This window comes from Gekko japonicus, unplaced genomic scaffold (genome assembly GCF_001447785.1).
Source record: "Gekko japonicus isolate JY-2015 unplaced genomic scaffold, Gekko_japonicus_V1.1 scaffold697, whole genome shotgun sequence".
Lineage (NCBI taxonomy): Eukaryota > Metazoa > Chordata > Lepidosauria > Squamata > Gekkonidae > Gekko > Gekko japonicus.
This window is the reverse complement of record NW_015160230.1, coordinates 414,517-437,378: the sequence shown is the minus strand read 5'-3', so window position 1 is coordinate 437,378 and position 22,862 is coordinate 414,517. Positions and strand designations below refer to the sequence as shown.

At 42.4% G+C, this 22,862-nt stretch overlaps 1 protein-coding gene across 2 annotated transcripts in view; it reads right to left on the bottom strand.

The window, feature by feature from the left end:
- The window catches only part of LOC107111207 (copine-5), a 218,419-nt gene that overhangs the window by 170,297 nt on the left and 25,260 nt on the right, over positions 1–22,862 (bottom strand). For both annotated transcript variants that reach the window (XM_015412140.1, XM_015412147.1), the window contains exons 2-3: positions 5,545–5,585; positions 1,118–1,164 (exon numbers count right to left, since the gene is read on the bottom strand). In XM_015412140.1, coding sequence (XP_015267626.1) covers positions 1,118–1,164; positions 5,545–5,585 — 88 coding nt within the window. The remainder of the gene's footprint in view (positions 1–1,117; positions 1,165–5,544; positions 5,586–22,862) is intronic.

Here is a 22,862-nt window from a genome sequence, read left to right as displayed (position 1 = left end):
CTGATCATTCAATTCCATCCAAGGACAAAAGAAAACATGGCGGCAGTGGCACCTCTGGACATTTAAACACAGAAGCATAATTAGTTGTCAGACACCTTGAGTAGTGAGTACATTTCGCAGGGTGCTGAAATAGATCCAAAGTGCTGGAGAAAGTAGGTGGAGGCCAAGAGGGAGGGATAGGGTTTTTTCCCCTGCTTCCCCTGCTTCCCCATCAAACGGTCATTGGTGTTGCCATTAGGGCCACAGCCACAGTATAAGAGAAAAGGAGAATGAGGAAAGCAGAAAGGAGGAAGGAGTAGGCTTCTTTTCTGTCGCAGATATATAATCCAATCTAGAGTAGATTTGTACTGAAGCTGAGCATTAGTAGTTGTCAAAGCTCATACTCTAGCACAGGGAGTAACTGCCTTGGCAGAATCTCTACTTGTCTCCCAGCTGGGGATTCACAAAACAAGAAGGGGTCCTTGGCTGAAAGCAATGCACTGGCAGAGAGGGGCTGCAGAGAAATAACCCAAAGGAGCAGGGAGGGTTCATATGTACGCCTTTTGCATTTAAAACTACACCCCATTCCCCTTTTACTACATGAGTGGCACTTTCATTTTACCCTACATCTAGTTTGGCACTAACAGTCACTCATGCTGCCCCTATTCAAATATGCTCCCAACACTATCCATTTTCCCTCTTTGCATTAATGACAGGAATGGTACACCAGCATATTTTCTTTCCTACCACCGTAGTATTGTGCTGTGTTGGTGCAAAGGGATTTAGGAGCAATCCTGGCCTTGAAGACAGGGGCACACTGTAAAGCCTGCACACATTCAGTGGTGACTTGAGTTATCACTGCGACAACTACCACAGGCATTATCAGATCAAGAGATGTGAAAACAAGTTTTAACCAGATACTCACTAAATTGGTTCACCTAGCCTCCATTTCAGATGATATAACTTAATACCTGTTATGAAGGTGGGGAAACTGAGATCAGGGAAGTATTTCGCAAACATTATACAAAATATGAGAGACAGAATACAGGATCTGGGAAGCTTGATCAGCTCAAGTCCCACCATCCTCCTGAAACCAACAGTTCTCCATCAAAACTTGAAATAAATGCAGGTTACATACCTCCCTCCACTGCTTGCTCTCTATGCCCTGAGTATACAACACACATACTGTAAAAGAGAAAAATTAGAGGTAGTTTAGCCAGTGGCACAGCAAAGAAAGTTCAGCAGTGGTGTTGCATTGCACAGTTATGCACATTTGACCTATAGAGCAGAGCCTTCTGAAGGAATAGAACCAAGCAAGCTCATTGCAGACTTCCTTGTCAGTATACATGGGAGAGTGAGTCAGTGTTCCTGAAAACTGAAAACCCACCATCCATTCTTTCCTTTGCTCTTTTTCACCACTTTGATACTGTTTGCTATTCCACACCTACCTTTTTAGCAATGAAAGCTGTTTTGCCCCCAAAGTACCTACTGCCCCAAAAGACAAACACAAGGTACTGAGGAGCAGACATGATATGTGACGGAAACCAGAAACTGAATCCACTCAAAAGGCAGACAAGTCTTACACCAGTGCTTGGGGAGTGATCGGGTCCTTGGTCACTCAATGCATGGAGCCAGGTCTTGGATGGCAACTAATATTTAACAGAAGCCATACTGCAAATGAAGCAAAGGCTGAATGTCTAGCAACACTACCTCTGCCCACACTGACTCACACCCCACATAAAAAACTGCCACAGACCTTGCTGGAATGTACTTATTTATTGAAACCTTTATACCACGCCTGTTTCTGGAGATTCAAGGTGACTAACAAAACGGAAACACTGCAATCAGACAGGAATATTGTGACAGACAAGAGGCTGTCCTGCCCCTGAAGGGAAAGACAGCCACTCAGCTGAGCCTATGGGAGTGCTGCTCCACCATCCAATCACCTTTCAGAGTGGGGCTGGAATGTTGGAGGGAAACACAGTGAGAGTTCAGATCTGCCTCAGGGAGAGTGCAGTGATAGTTTTGGGTCAGCCTCAGCAAAAGAGGAGAGAATTAGAAGGGTAGCTTTGCCTGGTAGTGTGGCAGAATGGTTTAACTAAACCTATAGGGGAGAATACCCAATTGTTAGGCCTGTCACTGGTAATGAGCAGAATTGTACCATTTAGTCTGACTCTTGGGAAAGGGCATCGGATGGTATCCTGTGTGTGAGTGAGGATCCAGCCTGGTGTCTCGTTAGTAAAAGCCTTTTGTACCTGAACACATTAAGGAAATTCAAAGCACAGGCTGAAGCCATAACTAGCTTAAATATATGTGCCTCGGCCAAGTTTCTCCTTTGGCTACCTGGGGACCTGTGCTGCTGATCTGTTCTTTGAAACCAACCTGTAAATAAATAAATCATCATTGTTATTTAATCCAATTCCTGCCTCAGTGATCTTTATGTTCTACCTGCTCATCACACAGCTAACCTCACAGCAGCAAATCCAAAGCTTTTAGACTTGCTACCTTAGGAACACCTGGTAACTGAGGGGAAGGCTCATAGTTTAAAACAAACCTGATTCTCCAGAATCATAGGAGGCTCTGTGGTTATCCTCAGTTGGCAAAAAACGCCTGTCACAAATACCAATGGGGGTCCCCTAAATATGTAATCACTCCATCAGCCTTCACAAAAAGCTTGCTGAAACAGGAGAGATTTACAAGCTCTTCAAAAATGGGGACTGCCTTTCACATCTCTTCAGGTACATCATTCCATAATGTTGGCCCAATGACCAATAATGCCCAAGCCTGGGCTGAGGAGGAGTGGTCTAATCTGTGGGAATGTATTAAAGAGGAGGAAGATAAGTAAGCGACACTAAGGAGAATAATCAGAGATGCACTCCATTAATTATGAGGATCCCATGCCATGAAGAGCATTAAAGGTAAGAGCCATCATCTTAAAGGGGCCCAGAGGCAAACAGGTGACCAGAGGAGATGTGGAAGAACAGATGTTGTATGTTTCATATAGCTAGTCCTAGACAAAAGCTGGGTTGTGGAGTTTGTACCCACTGAAGCTTCCAAGCCCCATGTTACACCAATCAGCCTCTCACTTCAGGGTGCAGGCAAAGATTCATTTCAGCTCTTGCTACCCAACAAAGGTGCTTTCAAAGTTCTTCCTTTAACCATCTCATGTCCTCAAATCTGTTTGAGCCATCAAGGACTATGGAAGAGCCTATGTTGCTGCTCAAAGTTACATGAGGGTAAATTTCAGCAGAACATCAGAAGTTCTGATAGAATAATTAGAAAATGCAGCCAGTTCTCTGCCAGGGGGTGGGCAGCCACCTGACAGGCATGTTCGAGCTTTGGACTTGCTGCATGGACTAGAAGTGCTGGTGGACTAAATGACTCCCACAGTTTAAAATCATATGCATGCATCCTATTGCTCCTCTGAGCAAAAGTCCAAATTCCTCCTCCAGTTCACACAGCTTCCCTGGCAGCAGAAGTGGAAGAAGGGTCTTAGGCTGAAAGAAGGCTTCAAACTCTGCTGAGCAGAGGGGTAGGATACAGGTCTATAATTTTAAATGGTGAGAATGGCATAAAGAGACAGTGGCTATTATGCTTATCAAGTGTGTGTGTGAGGGGGATATCCTTGGGATATGATGCTATCCTGGAGCCATACAAGATGCCACTGCAGGCTGAACTGGACTTCCAATTGTTTATCTTTGTTGAGGCTAGCCCAACAGCAGGACCACTGGAGCCCACTGTCCCAAAGTTACCGGGTGTGCAGTCAAACCCTACACTAATTACCTCAGAAGTAAATCTTACTGCACTGAACAGGACTAGATGTGCACAAGATTGCAGCCTTAATCTGCTGATGAATCCATAAAGATGCCCACAATCTGCTCATTCAAATCCAGTCCAGGCAGCTTGGCTCCCTCTTTGGTAGGCAGGCTTCTCCCCCCTCCCCTCCCCTTTATTAATAGGCTCCAGTGGAACATGTGTGTGTGTGTGTGTGTGTGTGTGTTCAAAAGTGCTGTTATTATTCCAAGCATGAGCTGCTTCCATAGAGCCTGCCTCCATAGCCCACCTGAAACACCAATCCCGTTGTGCCCCACCAACTTTTCCTTTTCCTGACTGTTTTATAGAGGCTCAGCTGGAAGCAGACTTGACCTCCTACTACAGCAAACACAAAGTCAAAATGAACGCTGGTCTCTCGTGACTTAACAAAGCAACCACAGAAATCAAAACGAGATCTTAAGGCTGACTGCTTAAATTAGCCAATAAAGACACTTTCATTAGTGTATTTGGCTTCCTTTCAAAAGCACAGCAGAAATGCACAGAAGATTAATGAGGTGTTAATGAAGAGCTGCTGCCAAAACACTGGGCAATCCAGCAAACAGAAAATGCGGTTCCATTAATTTTTTTCTCAGGTTCTGCCATTTGTCCCCACCCCTTTGTCTACGATCTAAGGATATTTGATCCAAGCATATGATCTATTTCCCTAGGATCTCTACAGAAGGAGCATTCTTTACCACATAATCACAGACAGAAGAAAGTGGATCAAACCAAAAGATGAGGCTGAGACCAGTGTTCCCTCTAAGCTGAGTCGGTGTGAGCCGGCTCACAGTTTTTTAGCCTCCAGCTCACCCATTTTTGTCCTAGCTCAGGAAGGGATGGCTCCAGAGCCAACTAACTTATGCAGCAGCCAAATGGCTGGCTCACAATGTTAATGCCAGCAGCTCTTTGCTCACAAGACTCCACAGCTTAGAGGGAGTACTGGCTGAGGCTGAGACACACAAAAGCACACAACCCCCCCAATCACATTATATTTACTAGGTTCATTTGCACAGTCTTACACTGACCCAGGGATTTGTTTTATTAAGTATGGGAACATCAGTGCATGCATGGGGCTCCCTGTTGGAGCAGACTTCCTATTTGCTGCAAGGGAGAGGTGCAATCTGTATGAACATTCAGTTGTACAAGCAGATTGGGACCTTCTGTCTATAAGAATGAGGACCCAACACCCTTGCATACCCAATGATCCTTGTATGGATCTGACTATATTTATCAGTTCTGAATGGTAGCTGTATGAGTCTGCATGCATCTGATGAAGTGGGCTCTGACAAACAAATTTGTTAGTCTTTAAGGAGCCGCTAGACTCTTGTGGAAAGTGGCTATTCAGAATGGAGTGCTGCTGCAAAGAAAGCTCAAATGTTTTAATGTTTAGACAGCTTTCACAATTCAGTGCTCTTTGCTTTGGACCAATTGTTTCCATCCCAGAGTCATTAACACAGTGAACAATCCAGTCAAAGTTTGCATACATTTAATTCCCATTCATTTCAATAGAAATGTTAAGTATGTGCTGTGCTTTCTCAAGCTGAAAAGACTGAGAAGTGCTTACTTTGACTGGATAATTCCAAAGGTTGCAATCCTGTACATATTTGCACAGTCTGACTCCCAGGACCCTATAAATCTTAAACTAAAAGAAAAAGCTGGATTCTACACAGAAGTTAAATGTCTCTGAACAAGAAAAACCAGAACCAAAGCATATTATGAAAAACAGGGAAGCTAAACACAAAGTGTACTTACATGGGTCAGACTTGGAGAATGTGTCCTTATCCAAAAGGTTCCTGAAATAAAGAGGCAAAGAGGAAGGATTACAGAAAAGCCCCTGGATACATCAATTTGCATTACATACATATACATAGACCTTTATTGGCATAACAGATCAATTTGCAACATACAAGCCAATTTGGTCAAACATCCTGCATTTGTTTCTGCAGGTAATCTGAACTAATTCCTTTAAAAAAAACAAAACAAAAACAAAAACCCACAGGTCATTTTCAGGAACTCTTAAAACCTCCTCAAATTGTTTCAAAAGTGAAGCCAACCATTTCCTAAACTGACATTGCCTACGAATGTACTTTCTTTCCTCAGATTCACACACTTGTTCAGTACAGAGACAATGGTCCAGATTATCAAATGGAGTTTTGATGTTGCAGTCCATTATAGCACTGCAAACACTGGAATAGTTTTGTAAACAGAATCCAAACATATATCAAATTAAATTGCCTGTGTTGTAGCATGAATTACAAAAATTCCCAGGATTTGGCTTGAAAGTACATGATGATGTAACTGTGCAGAAACTAAGCAGATCTAGATCTGGTCATTGCCTGGAAGGCGGAGTGCCTGAGAATTCTCTGTATACTGCCTTGAGTTTATTTATTTATTTTATTAAATTTATACCCCGCCAAGGCAGGCTCAGGGTGGCTTACATTAAAAGGTAAAAACAGGTTAAAATTATAAAACATTTATAAGGAAGGTATCAGTGTAAATTAACAACAAGAGGAACATGCAAAACTGTCTTCTACTGAGTCAGACTATTGGTCTATCAAGGTCCATACTGTCTATTCTGACTATACTAGAGGAATAGCCATGTTAGACTAGGGCAGTGATGGCGAACCTTTTAGAGACCGAGTGCCCAAACTGCGACCCAAAACCCACTTATTTATCGCAAAGTGCCAACACGGCAATTTAACCTGAATACTGAGGTTTTACTTTAGAAAAAACAACTTATACATTAACTTAAGATGATCCAAACAAAGTAAGGAAAGCAATCCCAAATGCTTTCATTTACTTTAAATTATTTGGCAGAGAATTCGACACTTTAATGATGGTCTGGGCCTGGCTGGGGCGATGGCACGCATGCCCACAGAGAGGGCTCTGAGTGCCAGCTCTGGCACCCGTGCCACAGGTTCGCCACTACTGGACTAGGGGAAAAACCCAGAGAAATCCAGTAGCACATTAAAAACTCATCACATTTATGTTCAGCATAAGCTTCTGTGAGTCAGACCTCACTTTCTCAAATCCCTCATTCTAATGCAGAAAATTGCAGAGGTGGGGGAGGGAGAAACAAAGAATGGTCTAGTCTGACTGGCAGCAGCTCTCCACAGTCTCAGGTAGAGAACTTTCACACTACCTGCTACCTGATCTTTTTCGCCAGAGATGCCAAGCACTGAAGCTAGGACCTTCTGTATGCAAAGCAGACCCTGTACCACGGAGCCATGTTCCCTCCTCATCATTAGCAAAGTACTGTTTGCCCTCTTCCTTCAGAGTATTGGAAACAGGAGCACAGGAAGTTGTCTGTGGCTTCATGGAGACTTGGAAACCATGTATTCTTAATGTAGACTAGAAAAAAAATGGCCAAGCATCATGATCCATCAAATAGAGACTTAGCTATAGATTACCTTGCTCATTAAATATCAGTCACCTTCATCATTTGAGAGATGGTGAGGACCTGCAGGACTCTTACTAAGGAAACTAGGGAGAACTGGTAGCTGTGAAAAGTGTTTGTTTTTGTGTTGTGTTATTGATTCTGCACTTAAACTGCCTCCTTTTGATAACATTCTAGAATCCAAACAGTGCAGGCAAGAATGTCATGTTACATAAGAACATAAGAGATGTCAATGTTGGATCAGGCCAAAGGCCCATCCAGTCCAACACCCTGTGTCACACAGTGGCCAGAAATACCAGTGTCATCAGGAGGTCCACCAGTGGGGCCAGGACATTAGAAGCCCTCCCACTGTTGACCCCCCCAAGCACCAAAATGATAGAGCATCACTCGCCCCAGAGTCCCTATCTATACCTTGTGGCTAATAGCCACTGATGGACCTCTGCTCCATATGCTTATCTAATTCCCTTTTGAAGCCGTCCATGCTTGTAGCTGCCACCACTTCCTGTGGCAGTGAATTCCAAGTGTTAATCACTCTTTGGGTGAAGAAGTACTTCCTTTTATCCGTTCTAACCCGACCGCTCAGCAATTTCATGGAGTGCCCACGGGTTCTTGTATTGTGAGAAAGGGAGAAAAGTACCTCTTTCTCTACCTGCTCTTTCCCATGCATAATCTTATAAACCTCGATCATGTCACCCCTCAGTCGTCTTTTCTCCAAGCTAAAGAGCCCTAAGCGCTTTAACCTTTCCTCATAGGGAAAGTGTTCCAACCCTTTTATCATTCGAGTTGCCCTTTTCTGCACTTTTTCCAAAGCTATAATATCCTTTTTAAGGTGTGGTGCCCAGAACTGCACACAGTATTCCAAATGAGGTCTCACCATTGATTTATATAGGGGCATTATGATATTGGCTGATCTGTTTACAATACCCTTCCTAATAATCCCCAGCATAGCATTGGCCTTCTTTATTGCAGTCACACACTGTCTCGACATTTTCAGTGAGTTATCTACTACAACTCCAAGATCTCTCTCTTGATCTGTCTCTGCCAGTTCAGACCCCATCAATGTGTATTTATATTTAGGATTTTTGGCTCCAATGTGCATCACCTTGCACTTGGCCACATTGAACCCCATTTGCCATGTTGACGCCCACTTGCCCATCTTTGACAGATCCCTTTGGAGTGCCTCACAATCCTCACTGGTTTTCACCACCCTGAACAACTTCGTATCATCCGCAAATTTAGCCACTTCACTGCTTACTCCCAACTCCAAATCATTAATGAACAAGTTAAAAAGCAGTGGACCAAGTACTGATCCCTGTGGTACCCCACTGCTTACCCCCCTCCACTGGGAGAACTGCCCATTTATACTCACTCTCTGTTTTCTATTAATTAGCCAGTTTTTGATCCATAAAAGGACTTGTCCTTTTATCCCATGATTTTTGAGCTTGCTTAGGAGCCTTTGATGAGGAACTTTATCAAAAGCTTTCTGGAAGTCAAGGTAAACAATATCTATTGGATCCCCCTTGTCCACATGTTTGTTCACCCCCTCAAAGAACATTAACAGGTTAGTGAGACAAGATCTTCCCTTACAGAACCCATGCTGAGTCTGCCTCAATAGGTTTTGTTCATCTATGTGCCTACTAATTCTTTCCTTAATAATGGTTTCCACCAATTTACCCGGTACCGACGTCAGACTGACTGGCCTGTAATTTCCCGGATCTTTTCTTGAAACCTTTTTAAAGTTGGGAGTGACATTAGCTACCTTCCAGTCCTCAGGAATGGAGGCTGATTTTAAGGAAAGATTATTGTCAGGAGATCCACAAGTCCACATTTGAGTTCTTTCAGAACTCTCGGATGTATGCCATCTGGGCCTGGTGATTTATCAGTTTTTGAGTTGTGTATCAGTTTTAGGACCTCCTCTCTCGTCACCTCAATCTGTTATACCGACTTCACTTTCCCTCCCGAACTCAGCGGAAAAGAACCTCACACTGGAATAACTCCTGCCCTATGCAGACTGTGCTTTTCATGAGGACTGCTATAATCACCTGCATGTCTGCCCTGCAGCTGATGCTAAACTTGGCTGAGTGGCCCTGACTGTAGATCAAGACCACAAGATGGATTATACTGAACATTCATCCATGACCCCTTGTGTAGAATGACTGGTGTTTAAATGCACCCTTGTGAACTGAAAAAAGGGATGTGTATTCAACATAACTCTGACCTGGATAACCCATGCTAGCCTAATGTCATCAGATCTCAGTAGCTAAGTAGGGCTGGCCCTGGTTAGTATTTGGCTGGGAGACCACCAAGAAATACCAGGATTGCTGCACAGAGGCAAGCAGTGACGAAAACCACCTCTGAATATCTCTCGCCTTGAAAACCCTATGGGGTCACAATAAGTTGGCTGTGACTTGACAGCAAAAAAAAATAGAACATAACTAATCAAAATTAGATCGGAGAAAATCTACTTCTTAAGGCTTGGAAGGGTAATCTGAATTATGTGGTTTTTGATAGAAGTGTTTGGTAGAAAACTGAATAGGCCACATCTGACCATTATTGTTAGTTCATCAGTGCCTGGCTATAACTCCCCAGACACCGGAGCAGCTACAGGGCTGTGAGGGGAGCAAGTGACTCAGCAGACACATATCTGATAGGAACCTCATCAGGCTAGAATATTTAGCCCACATTCACGTCCAATGGGATCAGTAAAGTAGGGGTGCCTGTTTTTAAACATAAGGGCAGCCAGGTGAAAGCAAATCCTCCTCCCTATTACATGCTGAACACTTGTCAGTTTGAAGAATTTTTTTCTCCCAGTTTGTGATAATTTTATAGCACACTCCTGAACAGAGCTATACTATTTAAATCAATGGACTTAGAAAGGGGGTAATTCTTCTTAGGACTCCATTATTAATTACTGCTTGAACAGACACTCTGATCTGCCTGAAAACTGGGATGGAGGGTCCCTTTGGAAGAGGGGTACAGTCCACAAGAATGTCATCCTAATTGGCTGGTAGATTAAAAAAATACCTTACAGGTGAAAATGTATTTCCCATTGAAACCAAAGGGAACACTGGTGGTGGAAAGTGCCAACAAGTTGCAGCTTATGGTGACCTCGTAAGGTTGTCAAGGCAAGAGACGAATAGAGGTGGTTTGCCACGGCCTGCCAATGTGCAGCAACCCAGAACTTCCTTGGTGGTTTCCCATCCAAGTACTAACTAAGGCCTACTCTGCTTCACTTCCAAGATCTGATGAGACTGGCAGTCTGAGGCTATCGGATCAAGTCTAAAGGAACATTACCCGAATACAATGATTCCAAACAAGTGCAATAAGGATAGCGAAGAACCCAAACAAAATTATTAATAAACAAAATGAAAAAAGTTCGACCCAAATAAAATTTCCATGCATATCCATACTGAATAGAAAAAAGATGAAACATTACTGCAAAACTTATCTATATAAGAATGGGCATTCAAACTTGGATGGGACTTTTCTCCGTAGTAAGGTGGTATGATAAATTTCGAGATGTTTTGGGGAAATCTCTGAGAGATTCTGCATATGGCATATACAATAATGAAGCTTCAGGACCCGCACAACCAGTTTTCATCTCCACCCCTCTTAACCATCCATTCAATTCACAATCTTCCAGATGATAAACTGCTGGGAGCTGTCCAGCACTTATGGTACTGAATGCAGCCAGCCAAGACTGCAATCAAGATGTAAGCATAACAGTCAATGGGATCCTTTGCAGAGCTGGATTGGGCCCTAATGGCACAGAAGGCAGGAATGAATAGCAGAGATAATGAGGGATTAAAGAAGGTTTAATAGCATTCCAGTTTCAGAGCCAGGACTCCTGTGAATGTTCCTTTCAATAGCTTATCTTCAAAGCATGCAAGAGCACCAATTAAATGTAAGAAGATATACAAGGCTGAGTGCAGAGGGAACTCATTTCAACTTGCTGGCATACTCATTCCAGGAAACAATATTTCACTGCTTTGGTGATAGTGGCTCAACTTCAGGGATTGGAGCAAGTCAAGTTGTTGATTTGGAGCAGAGGAGAAGGCTGCTTTGAGTCAGTCTGACCATGGGAACAAGTAACTAGGCAAATAGTAACCAAACTTTGGACTTTCTGTGTGTGATTGATATTACATGAGCAGATGAGATGAGTAGCAGGACTTGCAGGAGATGCTGGACATCACAGTTCCTAACTACAGCCAAATGTAGAGCATTAGAAGGATGCAGCATTGCGTATAAGAATCTATGATTATTGAGTGATTCATCCATTGTAATTTATTCTAAGCAATCAAAAAATTAGGAGCATCTTGAGCGAGATGAACTGTTTTCTTGTCATAGGCAGTGGCAGTTAGTGATTCAGGAAGCAGCAAGAACTCAGTTTGGTCTGTTATCATGCCAGGTGGGATAGAGAAATTCTAGGAAGCTGTCAATCAATATTGTACTTTTTTGGTATTCAAAGGTACAAGAAGAGAGCCTGACTTGTATTTTTGCATCAACTATCTGTTTTTGTTTTCTGCATGATACATCCTAAAGAATACTGCACAACCATATTCCCATCCCACAGCTCCAAGTCCTAAAATGCATTTCCCCCCCATATTACCACAGAAATCTGGAAATAAAAGATTTTTAAAGGAAGAATGTGTCATTTCAGCTATCACCCGGTCACATCTCTTATCACACTTCATACTGCATTCTCTAAATTGGAGTGAGTGACTGTGAAGAACTTTGAGCATTAAAGCTGATGTATAAATAAGAGAGCTGAGTCTTCTTTCTGCAATGTTTTAAAATGCAATTTTTTCTGGGCATCTAGCTACAATCTTGCAGTGGTGTAGCTGTTGAATAGGGTGCCCTGCCCTGCAGTGACAAACTGCACTTACAACTTGAAAAATATTGGCAGAGACAGTTGAGTTTGTATGGGTGGCTGTCACAAATTGCCCGAATGACCCATTAAGCATGAGAGGCACAAAGAGAAAAGAAAAGAGAAAAGAAGCCCTCTCATCTCTCAAGGGACAGAATTTCACATGGTGAATGAACCGCCTTACAAGTTTTTGAGGCTAAAGCAGAAGAATGGGAAAGGACTAAGAGCAAAAGGGACCTAAAACACCAGCAGCTGAGAGGAAGGCACTGGAAAGGAAAAATTCAGAAAGGCCAGAAAGAAAAAAAGGACAGTAATTCCAACCAAGTGGGAACCATTTGTCCTTCTGATTGTAATGTTGGCCTTTTGATGCTACATAAAATTCTGCTTTTCTTTCAGAACTGTTTCCTCTGAGAGATCTTGACACATCACCCTCTCCCCTCCTTTCATACTATCTCTCATTCCCAGAATGATAAAAGGCCCACTGGGATAAAACAAAACCTCCTCCAGCCTCTTCATGCATTGAGCAATTATGACTTTCTGCCAGAGGACAGGGCTTGAATGACTACTCACCCCCCCCAAAAAAAAGCTAATACTTTCTTGGCAGGATAAGCAATACAAATGTTGCCAAAACCACACAAGCAAAATCAGTGCAAATGCACAGAATGCAGCTAAATCACACTGCAGAAATGGGAACTCGGAGCAGAGCTATTGTAGAAAATGGTAAGGAAAGAGAGGGTTGCAGAACATAGAAAGAACCACACAATGAAGCTTCCAATCACTAGTACACCGTGACATTTACTTAGTGAAGGTCTTCAGTTCATCCTGCCTCCTAATTTTGTGTCATGCCTCAGATTAAGCAAACACTGGAAGTCTGAGCAAGCAGTCCTGAGACTTCTAGTGGGTCTTCTGACTTGCTGGTCAAAGAGATTACACCTCTAAAGACAACCATTTAGTCATCATGGGCACCTTATAAATAACAAAACAATATAAGCAGGAGGCACTATGGAAAAGATGTGACAGCACAGTTATTTTTGATGCCTGACAATTCAGACTTGAGTGCATTTGTGCAGCCTACCAGTTAAGATCCTGCTCTCTGTGCCCCCAGCTACATTGCTGAAGCAGGTAGAGACCAGAAACAGGGACCTGTCAGTGGTGGCACCAGGCCAAAACATTTCTTTTGACTCAGGCTTTTAACAATGGTGTTCCATCTTTTTTAGTGGCTGATTTGGTTTTGGTTTGTTTGGTCTTCTCCTAGCCTGATGACTAATTTATTAATATCCTTTTCAGGCTGCTTTATGCTGTTCTGCACCCATTTTGCATTTAATAGCTGGTTTTCTGGCGTGTTTGTGATTGCTAATCTTAATATTGTTTTTGTTTTTATGATTTTTTATTTCTAATGCATGAGTTTATGGCTTGTTTTGTGGATGGACATAACTTATAATTTTTACTGTTACTGTTTTATTATGTTATTATATTTATTTTGTGAATCACCTCAAGCAGGTCTCTGGAGAAGTGGCATATTATTTTTTATTAATAAATAAATGATAAAATTTGCACCATCATTTTTCAGAGTAGGAAGTTTCCCAAATTGCACTCTGGAATATATTTATTGGTTATATTTTTAGCTTGCCCTTTTATAGAAGGAGCTCAGAAATCCCTTTTTAAGGCACACAGCAAACCCTTTTCATGCTAAACGGGGAGCTAAACTGAGATGTCATACATCAAAGCTATACTGGTGACCACACTGCACTAACTCTCGGGACTGATATGCCTCATTTCAATCTGTCTTTGTACTCAATAGATAAACATATGGTGGTTTTTTCCACAATGGCTTTTCATTTAGACATTATGTTGGTGCTGAGGAGGAAAAAAAGAAGCTATGAATAATTGTTAAAAGAAAAAAGTAGTCCAGAAAAAAATGGCATGAAGAAGTATTAAATACTCTAAATCTTTGATTTCCAACTGTATAGTCTTATTTTATTTCTAGAATGGCACAAATTCTATTTACCCAACCATACTGACTTCTGCTGTTTTCAGTATACCAGAGAAACTGGTATGCCAACGTTTCCACTTGGAGCTCTTGCTCTAGTCACTTGTGCCAAGTCAAACTTATTGTATTCTCCACTTGTGTTTCTGCTTGTGCAATATCTCATGCAACTAATTTCTGGGCACTACAATATATCAGGAGGAAAGTGCTAGTGGTTGCACAAGATCTTCTGCAGATAGAACTGTACTAAGTCCGATTATCACTGGATCTAAGTAGATCTGCTTACGGCTGCTCCCTGAGTCTCATGTAATTTTAAAACCTAAAAAAAGTCAAAAGCCAAAGAAAATAGCATATTCTTTTAAACAAAGAATTATTTATGGATACCACATGCATGTGTCCCTTCATATATCTGATTCAAAAACTTCCATCTAAAAAAAAACCCCGAGGAGGGATCATATGAAATGAACCCATTCACATATGGGTAGATATGTATACCACATCTCTCATTACATCATAAATGCAGTGAGAGGTTCTCCCACATGCTCACTGCTCCATCAGTCATAGAAGACACCCTGCTGAATAAATGTGTGACTAGAGAATTACAGCTCATGATATCAACATTACCAGAAAAAAGCTGTAAGTATGCGCTAAAACATCCTTTATATATCTGAAATTACAATACTAATAACAATACAACAAATACACATATACAATGTGAAAAGAGGTCCAAAAATTGGAGTTGATGACGAAGTTCTCTGGATTGCCAAGTTATTTTGCAATCCAGAGAACAGTTGACGCACAGTTCTTATTAATGTTTCTTCTGGAGGACAGTGTTTGCTTAATGTTTCTAGAGTCTTTCTTCAGAGTTCTAGGTTTCTCTTTAGACACTACAGTTTTTCACTAACTCCTGAGGTGTCTAAGTTTCTCTCCTTTATCACAAACCAGGGTTCTCTCTCCAGCCCCTTTCACTGGCAGGAAGTTATTCTCCTTGTCCCTAAGAAGCAATAACTCCTTTTACTATTTGGCTTGTATGGGAGTTCACTATAACTATCCAGACCCTCTGCCAAATCCTTCTCCAGTATCCTTTGTCTGTATAAAGCTGTTCTGAAGCTTTCCTGACTGAGAATCTAAGTTCTCTCTCAGAGCAGATTTAATATATCTAAGACAATGCGGTTTCTCTTCTTCTCTCTTTAGAAGTACTTTTCTGACTACTTCTTGTCAGAAAACACTGACTCCCAAATGTCTCTTCCCTCAGAAGCCAAACCCTCTGGCCACTGATCCAGATGTTAGTTTTCAGACAAAGACCAAAAGGTGAAAGACCAAATTGTGAAAGACCTCTTTTCCCTCCAGATCAGCCATTTTATTTCCTCTCTCAGGTGATGTTGGCCAATCAGAGAGTGAGTAGAGCAGCCAATCACATAAGCTCTTCTCTCCAGGGAAGATTAACTCATGAACTCCTGGACTTTCTGACACAAGCATTTTAAAAGCCTGCTTTTCTGTGCAATCCGTCACAACATCCAAACTGGGTGAAGTGACAAAACTGTAGTCTCTTTCTTGCTTACAAACTATGATTAAGCCATGATTTAGAATCCTAGCTTGTATATCAGAAACAGACTTCGGGGCCTCATTCTTGTCATGGTTGGCTTACGACATGTGAATGCAGCCCTAGCTAAGAACTAAAGATACTTTCACAAAGGATGTCAGAAATGCAGCACTTGTAATATTGTGAATATTGTTAATAAAGTATAGGAACTGGAAGAGAATCATTATGAAATCATAGGTGTGCTGTGATAAATGTAGTCTTCTCATTCTATTTACAAATGTAAGAAATGCAACAGACTTGTATCACTCATGGAAAACAGCCCAAATCTAGGCAAACATCTCCTTCCCCTGCTTCTAGGTGGCTTTAGCTTCTCAAGTAAATAGAGATGCAAACAAAAAGATATGCATCTGCTTCGCAGCTAGAAACTACAGATCTGGGTCAGTAAAAGCGCCAAAGCCTAGCTTCTGGAACTTCTAGATTACAGATTTATCTGTTTAAGCAGCTGTTTGTTTTTCCCCCATAACAATGAACAGTTCTGATGACTTCATTGGATACAATGGAACACAAGAAGAACAAAACTTTTCTGCTTTAGGAAATTATTAGAGTGAGTCAGCCTTCCAAGGTTGTAAAGTCCACAGAAATCTAGACATCAACAAAAATATTGCAGAAATCACTGTAGAGAGAGAACAGATTATCAGGTGATGGAACCCAGCCGCCCATTTGATACGACTAGGAAACATCTTTTGGGTCATTCTAATTAGCGAACACCCTTTTCCAACAACCTAAGAGGCGACTCTACCCATGGACATCACCAGATGGGCAACACCGAAATCAGATTGACTATATAATTTGCAGTCAAAGATGGAGAAGCTCTATCCAGTCAGTAAAAACAAGACCTGGAGCTGACTGTGGCTCAGATCATGAGCTACTCATTGCAAAATTCAGACTTAAACTGAAGAAAATCGGGAAAACCACGAGGCCATTCAGGTTTGACCTAGATCACATCCCTGATGAATATACAGTAGAGGTGAAGAATAGATTCAAGGGTCTGGATTTGATAGATAGAGTGCCTGAAGAACTATGGACAGAGGTTCGTGACATCGTACAGGAGGCAGCAATCACCACCATCCCAAAGAAAAAGAAATGTAAGAAAGCAAAGTGGCTTTCTGATGAGGCTTTACAAATAGCAGAGGAAAGAAGGAAAGCGAAAGGCAAAGGCGAAAAGGAAAGATTTACCCAACTGAACGCAGATTTCCAGAGAACAGCAAGGAGAGATAAGGAGGCCTTCCTGAATGAACAGTGCAAAGTAATAGAAGAAAACAATAGAATGGGAAGGACTAGAGATCTCTTCAAGAAAATTGGAGAAATCAAGGGAGCGTTCCATGCAAAGCTGGCCATGATAAAGGACAAAAACGGTAGGGACCTAACAGAAGCAGAAGAGATTAGGAAAAGATGGCAAGAATACACAGAAGAACTATACAAGAAAGACCTCAATGTCCTTGACAAACACGACGGTATAATCACTGACCTTGAGCCAGACATCCTGGAATGTGAAGTTAAATGGGCCTTAGAAAGCATTGCTAACAACAAAGCTAGTGGAGGTGATGGTATTCCAGCTGAGCTATTCAAAGTCTTAGAAGATGATGCTGTTAAAGTGCTGCACTCCATTTGCCAGCAAATTTGGAAAACGCAACAGTGGCCACAGGATTGGAAAAGATCAGTATACATTCCAATCCCAAAGAAGGGCAACGCCAAGGAATGTTCAAACTATCGCACAATTGCACTCATATCACACGCTAGCAAGGTCATGCTCAAGATCCTACAAGCTAGGCTTCAACAGTACGTGGATAGAGAACTACCAGAAGTACAAGCTGGGTTTCGAAGAGGTAGAGGAACGAGAGATCATATTGCCAACATTCGCTGGATTATGGAGAAAGCAAGAGAGTACCAGAAAAATATCTACTTCTGCTTCATTGACTATGCTAAAGCCTTTGACTGTGTGGATCACAACAAACTATGGCAGGTCCTTAAAGAGATGGGAGTACCAGACCACCTCACATGTCTCTTGAGAAACCTGTATAAGGGCCAAGAAGCGACAGTTAGAACCGGATACGGAACAACTGATTGGTTCAGCATAGGAAAAGGAGTACGACAAGGATGTATACTGTCACCTTGCTTATTTAATATATATGCAGAGTACATCATGCGAAATGCTGGCCTGGATGAATCACAAGCGGGAATTAAGATTGCTGGGGAAAAGATCAACAACCTCAGATATGCAGATGATACCACTCTAATGGCTGAAAGTGAAAAGGATCTAAAGAGCCTCTTGCTCAGAGTAAAAGAGGAGAGCGCAAAAGTGGGCTTGAAGCTCAACATCAAAAAAACTAAGATCATGGCATCCGGCCCCATCACTCCTTGGCAAATAGAAGGGGAAGTCGTGGAAGTAGTGACAGACTTCACGTTCCTGGGATCCCAGATCACCGCAGACTGTGACTGCAGCCATGAAATTAAAAGACGCCTGCTCCTTGGGAGGAAAGCGATGGCGAACCTAAACAGCATGATAAAAAGTAGAGACATCACCCTGCCAACAAAAGTCCGCATGGTCAAAGCAATGGTATTCCCAGTAGTCATGTATGGCTGCGAGAGCTGGACTATAAGGAAGGCCGAGCGCCGAAGAATAGATTCTTTTGAACTATGGTGCTGGAGAAGACTCTTGAGAGTCCCTTGGACTGCAAGAAGAACAAATCAGTCAATCCTCAAAGAAATCAACCCTGACTGTTCCCTGGAAGGCCAGATAATGAAACTGAAGCTCAAATACTTTGGCCACCAAATGAGAAGGGAGCACTCACTGGAGAAGACCCTGATGCTGGGAAAGATTGAAGGTCAAAGAAGACGGGCCTTCTATTATTTAAATTAATAATTTGTACAGCAGTGCTGAATGTTCTCTAATTTCAGCATTGTGAAACAACATTCAACACTGCCAAACAAATTACTAAAGAAGAGTCACTTTACTGAGTTTAATTCTGGGTGTAAGTTTTCTTGTGCATGCACACTTCTTCAGATACTTTGAAACAGCTTCTACCCAGAATTAAACTTCGTTGGTCTGAAAGGTGCCACTGGACTCAGACATTGTTGTTGCTTCAGACCAGCACAGCTGCCCCACCTGAACTCACTTTACAGAACAGTCATGTGATCTCATTCCTGTTCAGCCCACTCTGGCTGCTCTTCCTTCTCACGGTCCTTTCCCTTCTCCTTTGCTCCCATAGTCCTCAGCTTCATTTGCCTCCGAGGCAGTTTAATCAGATTGTCACAGCCAATGTATACGGCTTTCTTTGCTCGCATCTGTGACATCATTGTAACAGACCTAGGCGGTAATGTGATTGACAAAATCACATGGATCATCATAACCCACGAGATAAAATGAAACTGAGGGATGAAAGAGCAAATTAAAAAAGTGTGGAGAAGAACTGGATCAAAGCAATGCAAAAACAAACATGGACTATTGCCAAAAATGGGAGCTTCTCCAGCTAATGAGATCCTGGTAATCTGCGGTATTAATAATGCTTTTCCCTATCCAGTCTTCAAAGCAACCAGTAAAGTGGCTGAAAACATATTTTAAATGTGTAAACTAACTAAAAACGTGTAGCCGACATTTTGCAACCCACACAGTCATCCCCTATCCCCAGCTACATGCACAGTGGATTATGGAACACCCCCCCAGGTCTCCCTCCGTCAATGAAGCGTGCCATCTGTACTGCTGGTCTCTTTTTCTTCTCCACCTTCTGAACTCATGATGTATTCCCATCTGCCTCGGTAATGCATTCACAACTCTTCCTTCTGTCACAGCACATGCTCTGTTCACCTCTCTCTCATTTTGATACTACCTTTCCTCCCTCCCTTCCCTCCCTCCCTCCCACTAAGCTGATGCATGTGCAATTCACAACAAAGTTTAACCACTACAAAAGCAGATCCAGTGGTGCATAGAGTGCATAGAGTGGAACTTTCCTGCTACTCCCTCCGGCTACAGCCTATTGAGTCCCATCCTAATTCTGTTACGGGAGGGGGGCTCAGTGGATTATCAAGAACTGTATAGGGGGGAAACGGGTGGGGAGAGCTGGTGGTAATTACTGCCCCCTCTTCTGCAGATAAAAATGCTTTTCTGTTGGAAGAACTACATGTTTGAAGACAGGCCAGTATGATAGAGTAGTCTGAATGCTGGATTTCAAAATGGGGAAGTCAAGATTCAAACTTTCGTGTTATGATGCTCACTTGTTCAAACTACCGTTTCTCAACATAACCTTCAAAGGGTTGATGTAACACCCAAATACTGGCCTGAGCCTCTAGGGGTGCTGGAATATATTTCTCATACCTCTGGCCTGCTGTAAACAGGGTTTCTGCTTCCTTACTGCCAGAGTTCCTGTGACCTCAACATCAGACAGAAATTCAGCAAGCAAATCCCTTCCAGGTACAGTGTACTGGGGAGAGTGTGCCAGCTAAAACACATACAGCTAAAAACACAAGGGCTCTGCTAAGGGTGAAAAAGGGTCAACTGTTTGCAAACTACATTATATTGCTAATTCAAAATCAACTACACCAGTGATCCTCAAAGCCATGGTGCCCCATCAATATGTTTCCTGGGGCTCACTAGCTTCTCCCCCCAAACCCCTCTTCATCAAAGCAAAGAGGCCATCCAAGCCCCCCGCCCCCACTTGGAGCTATAAGTACTTCAGATGACCCATGAAGGCTTCATCTTTGGATCTGCAGAGAGAACCCATTCCAAAGCAGCTGTCTTGGTCAGAGGAGAGTGTTTGGCTTGGAACTTGCCAACACTTTGTGATTTGCCTCGGTCCGCATTACATCCATTTTGTGACTGGTCCCTTCTTCCATGACATCTATTTTGTGCTGGTGCTGGTGTCCGCCATCATTTCTCTAAATTCCAATAACACTAACAGGTTCAACAAAGCTGCGGACCTCTGAAGTAAGAATGTTTGCCAGTCTTCATATTGCCCCCTGTGCTTCATGGTCATTTTTTAAATCACCAGATTCCCATAAACAACAACACTTACGTTGAAGTAAGTTTCATTTATTTTAGTAGAACACAATTCAGAGTAATGCATTTAAAACGGATATACAATTAAGATAATATTTATAGCCCAATTAGAAGCATATTTATTGAGACATAAATGTTGCAGAGTTTAAATGGGCTTGTTACTAAACAGTGTGTATAAAAATGTAGCATTTGCATTTATGCACTGTGCTAAAAAAGCTTCACATACATTATTTAGCAATCCTTACAACAACTTTGTGAGATAGGCCAGGACTATTCCTTCCTTAGGTGCGCAGACTCTAATCTGGAAGAACCGGGTTTGATTCCCCACTCCTCCACTCACAGCTGCTGGATGACCTTGGGCAAGCCATAGTTCTGTCAGAGGTGTTCTTGAAAAGAGCAGCTTCTGTCAGAGCTCTCTCAGCCCCACCTACCTCCTAGGGTGTCTGTTGTGGGGAGCTGCTCTGATACACAGTTCCACATGCTCGCTCTGTTTTAATTATTCCATAGGGGAAACCATGGTAGTCCTTTTACAGCCAAAAACACAAAGAATCCTATCGCATATTAATAGGCTCTGGTTCACACCTTTCTACTTCCTTTCGGTCAAAATAAATCAAGTGTTCAAGGTGACTTTCAAAAATGCCATTAATTTAAAAACTTGCTTAGGACTCCCCTTCTCCGAGGTAGAATGGCAGCTTGCTGACAGAGCAGAATGCCAGAACCATCTATCCTAACAATAGTATCAGAGCAAACACTGACTGCTTTCAATAGGAACCTTATGGGACTTTGAAGAATCACAAGTTTCTTTACTCTAGCATAATCTTTTGTGAACTAGAGGCCATCAGAAATGCATTTCCCAAAATCATCATTGCATTTGCATACTATAACACAGTGATCCCCAAAGTATGCCCACCAACATGTTTCCTGATGCCCACATGCTTCTTTCCTAAAATATCTCTTCCCCAAAGCAAAGAGCTAATCCTGACTGTCCTCCATCTCAATGGGAGAAGGTAGTATTTCAGAAAAGCCCAATGGGTGTTGCTTTTGCATCTTCAGGGGGCACAGCTGCCTCCATCATAGGATAATGTTTGGCTTGGAACCACCAATCATTTTGTGGAACTTCCCAGCTCTTTATGTTTGGCCCCATCTCCATGGTAGCAATATTGTTTGGGGAACCACTGCCTTGTTCCCAAAATTCCCAAAGTGTCCACAGATTCAAGAGAGTTGGGGGTGCCTATGCCATAACAATTGGGTACCTCAGCACCTTCACCATTGCCTGTCACAGGTTTTTCCTCTGATTACCCTTTACCTTTGCACTCTGAAATGTTGACAGTGTTATCTCAGCATAAGGACTTGGCTGGAAATGTCTCTCCAATACAATTTGCTTTTATATCACATGCAGTTCTTCTCAAAGTCTTGTAATTCACATTGTGTAATTGTGTGCAGCTTCTGGCTTAACTCAAGACAATTAGGAACATCAAATGCTTTGACTATTGTCATAAAGTAACTTGTGATGATCTGTCTACCTGCACCAAATGTTGGCATGCACAGGTTGAAAGGCTGCTTGAATGCTCTCCAGTTGCTTTCCACATTTCCAAAGGGCTTCAGCTTAGCTAGGGCTTTTAATTGCTTCATTATTCACTCTAGCTATTCTCATCTTTTCATTTCTTTACTCTTGGTTCACATGTGGTGAATAAGCAGACACAAAATGAATGGGGTTTCTTTAAAAAACTACAGCAGAATGAATTGTGTCTGGGTGGTCCATGGGGTCATGAAGAAAATGCACTACAACTGGTCTAGCCAGTCAGTGACGCTACCTCTTAACATTCTCACTTGGAAAGTAATAGACACAGCCGTATAACTTGCCATACAGCCCCTTCCCTAAGTAACTACACAAGCTCCACGTATGGGCTATAACTCCTGTAAACTGATGGCTCAGATGCATGGCATCAGGGGCGTAGACTTTCCAATTTCCCGGGGGGGGGGGGGGGGGTGGGCCAGGGGGATTGCGTTGCACGGGCCTTACATGGGACCCCCCCTAGCCATGCCCCTAGGCTGCGCTAAACTCAGGAAAAGCTGGGAGTTGGCCAGTGGCTATAGCGGTATCTCAGTGGTCTCCTGCTGTGTGTTTTATTTAAATTCATTTTTAGAATAGTCACCTTAATATCTGCAGATATACATACCATGTGCATAAGACAAACAAATGGTCACAAATTTGAAAGTCCG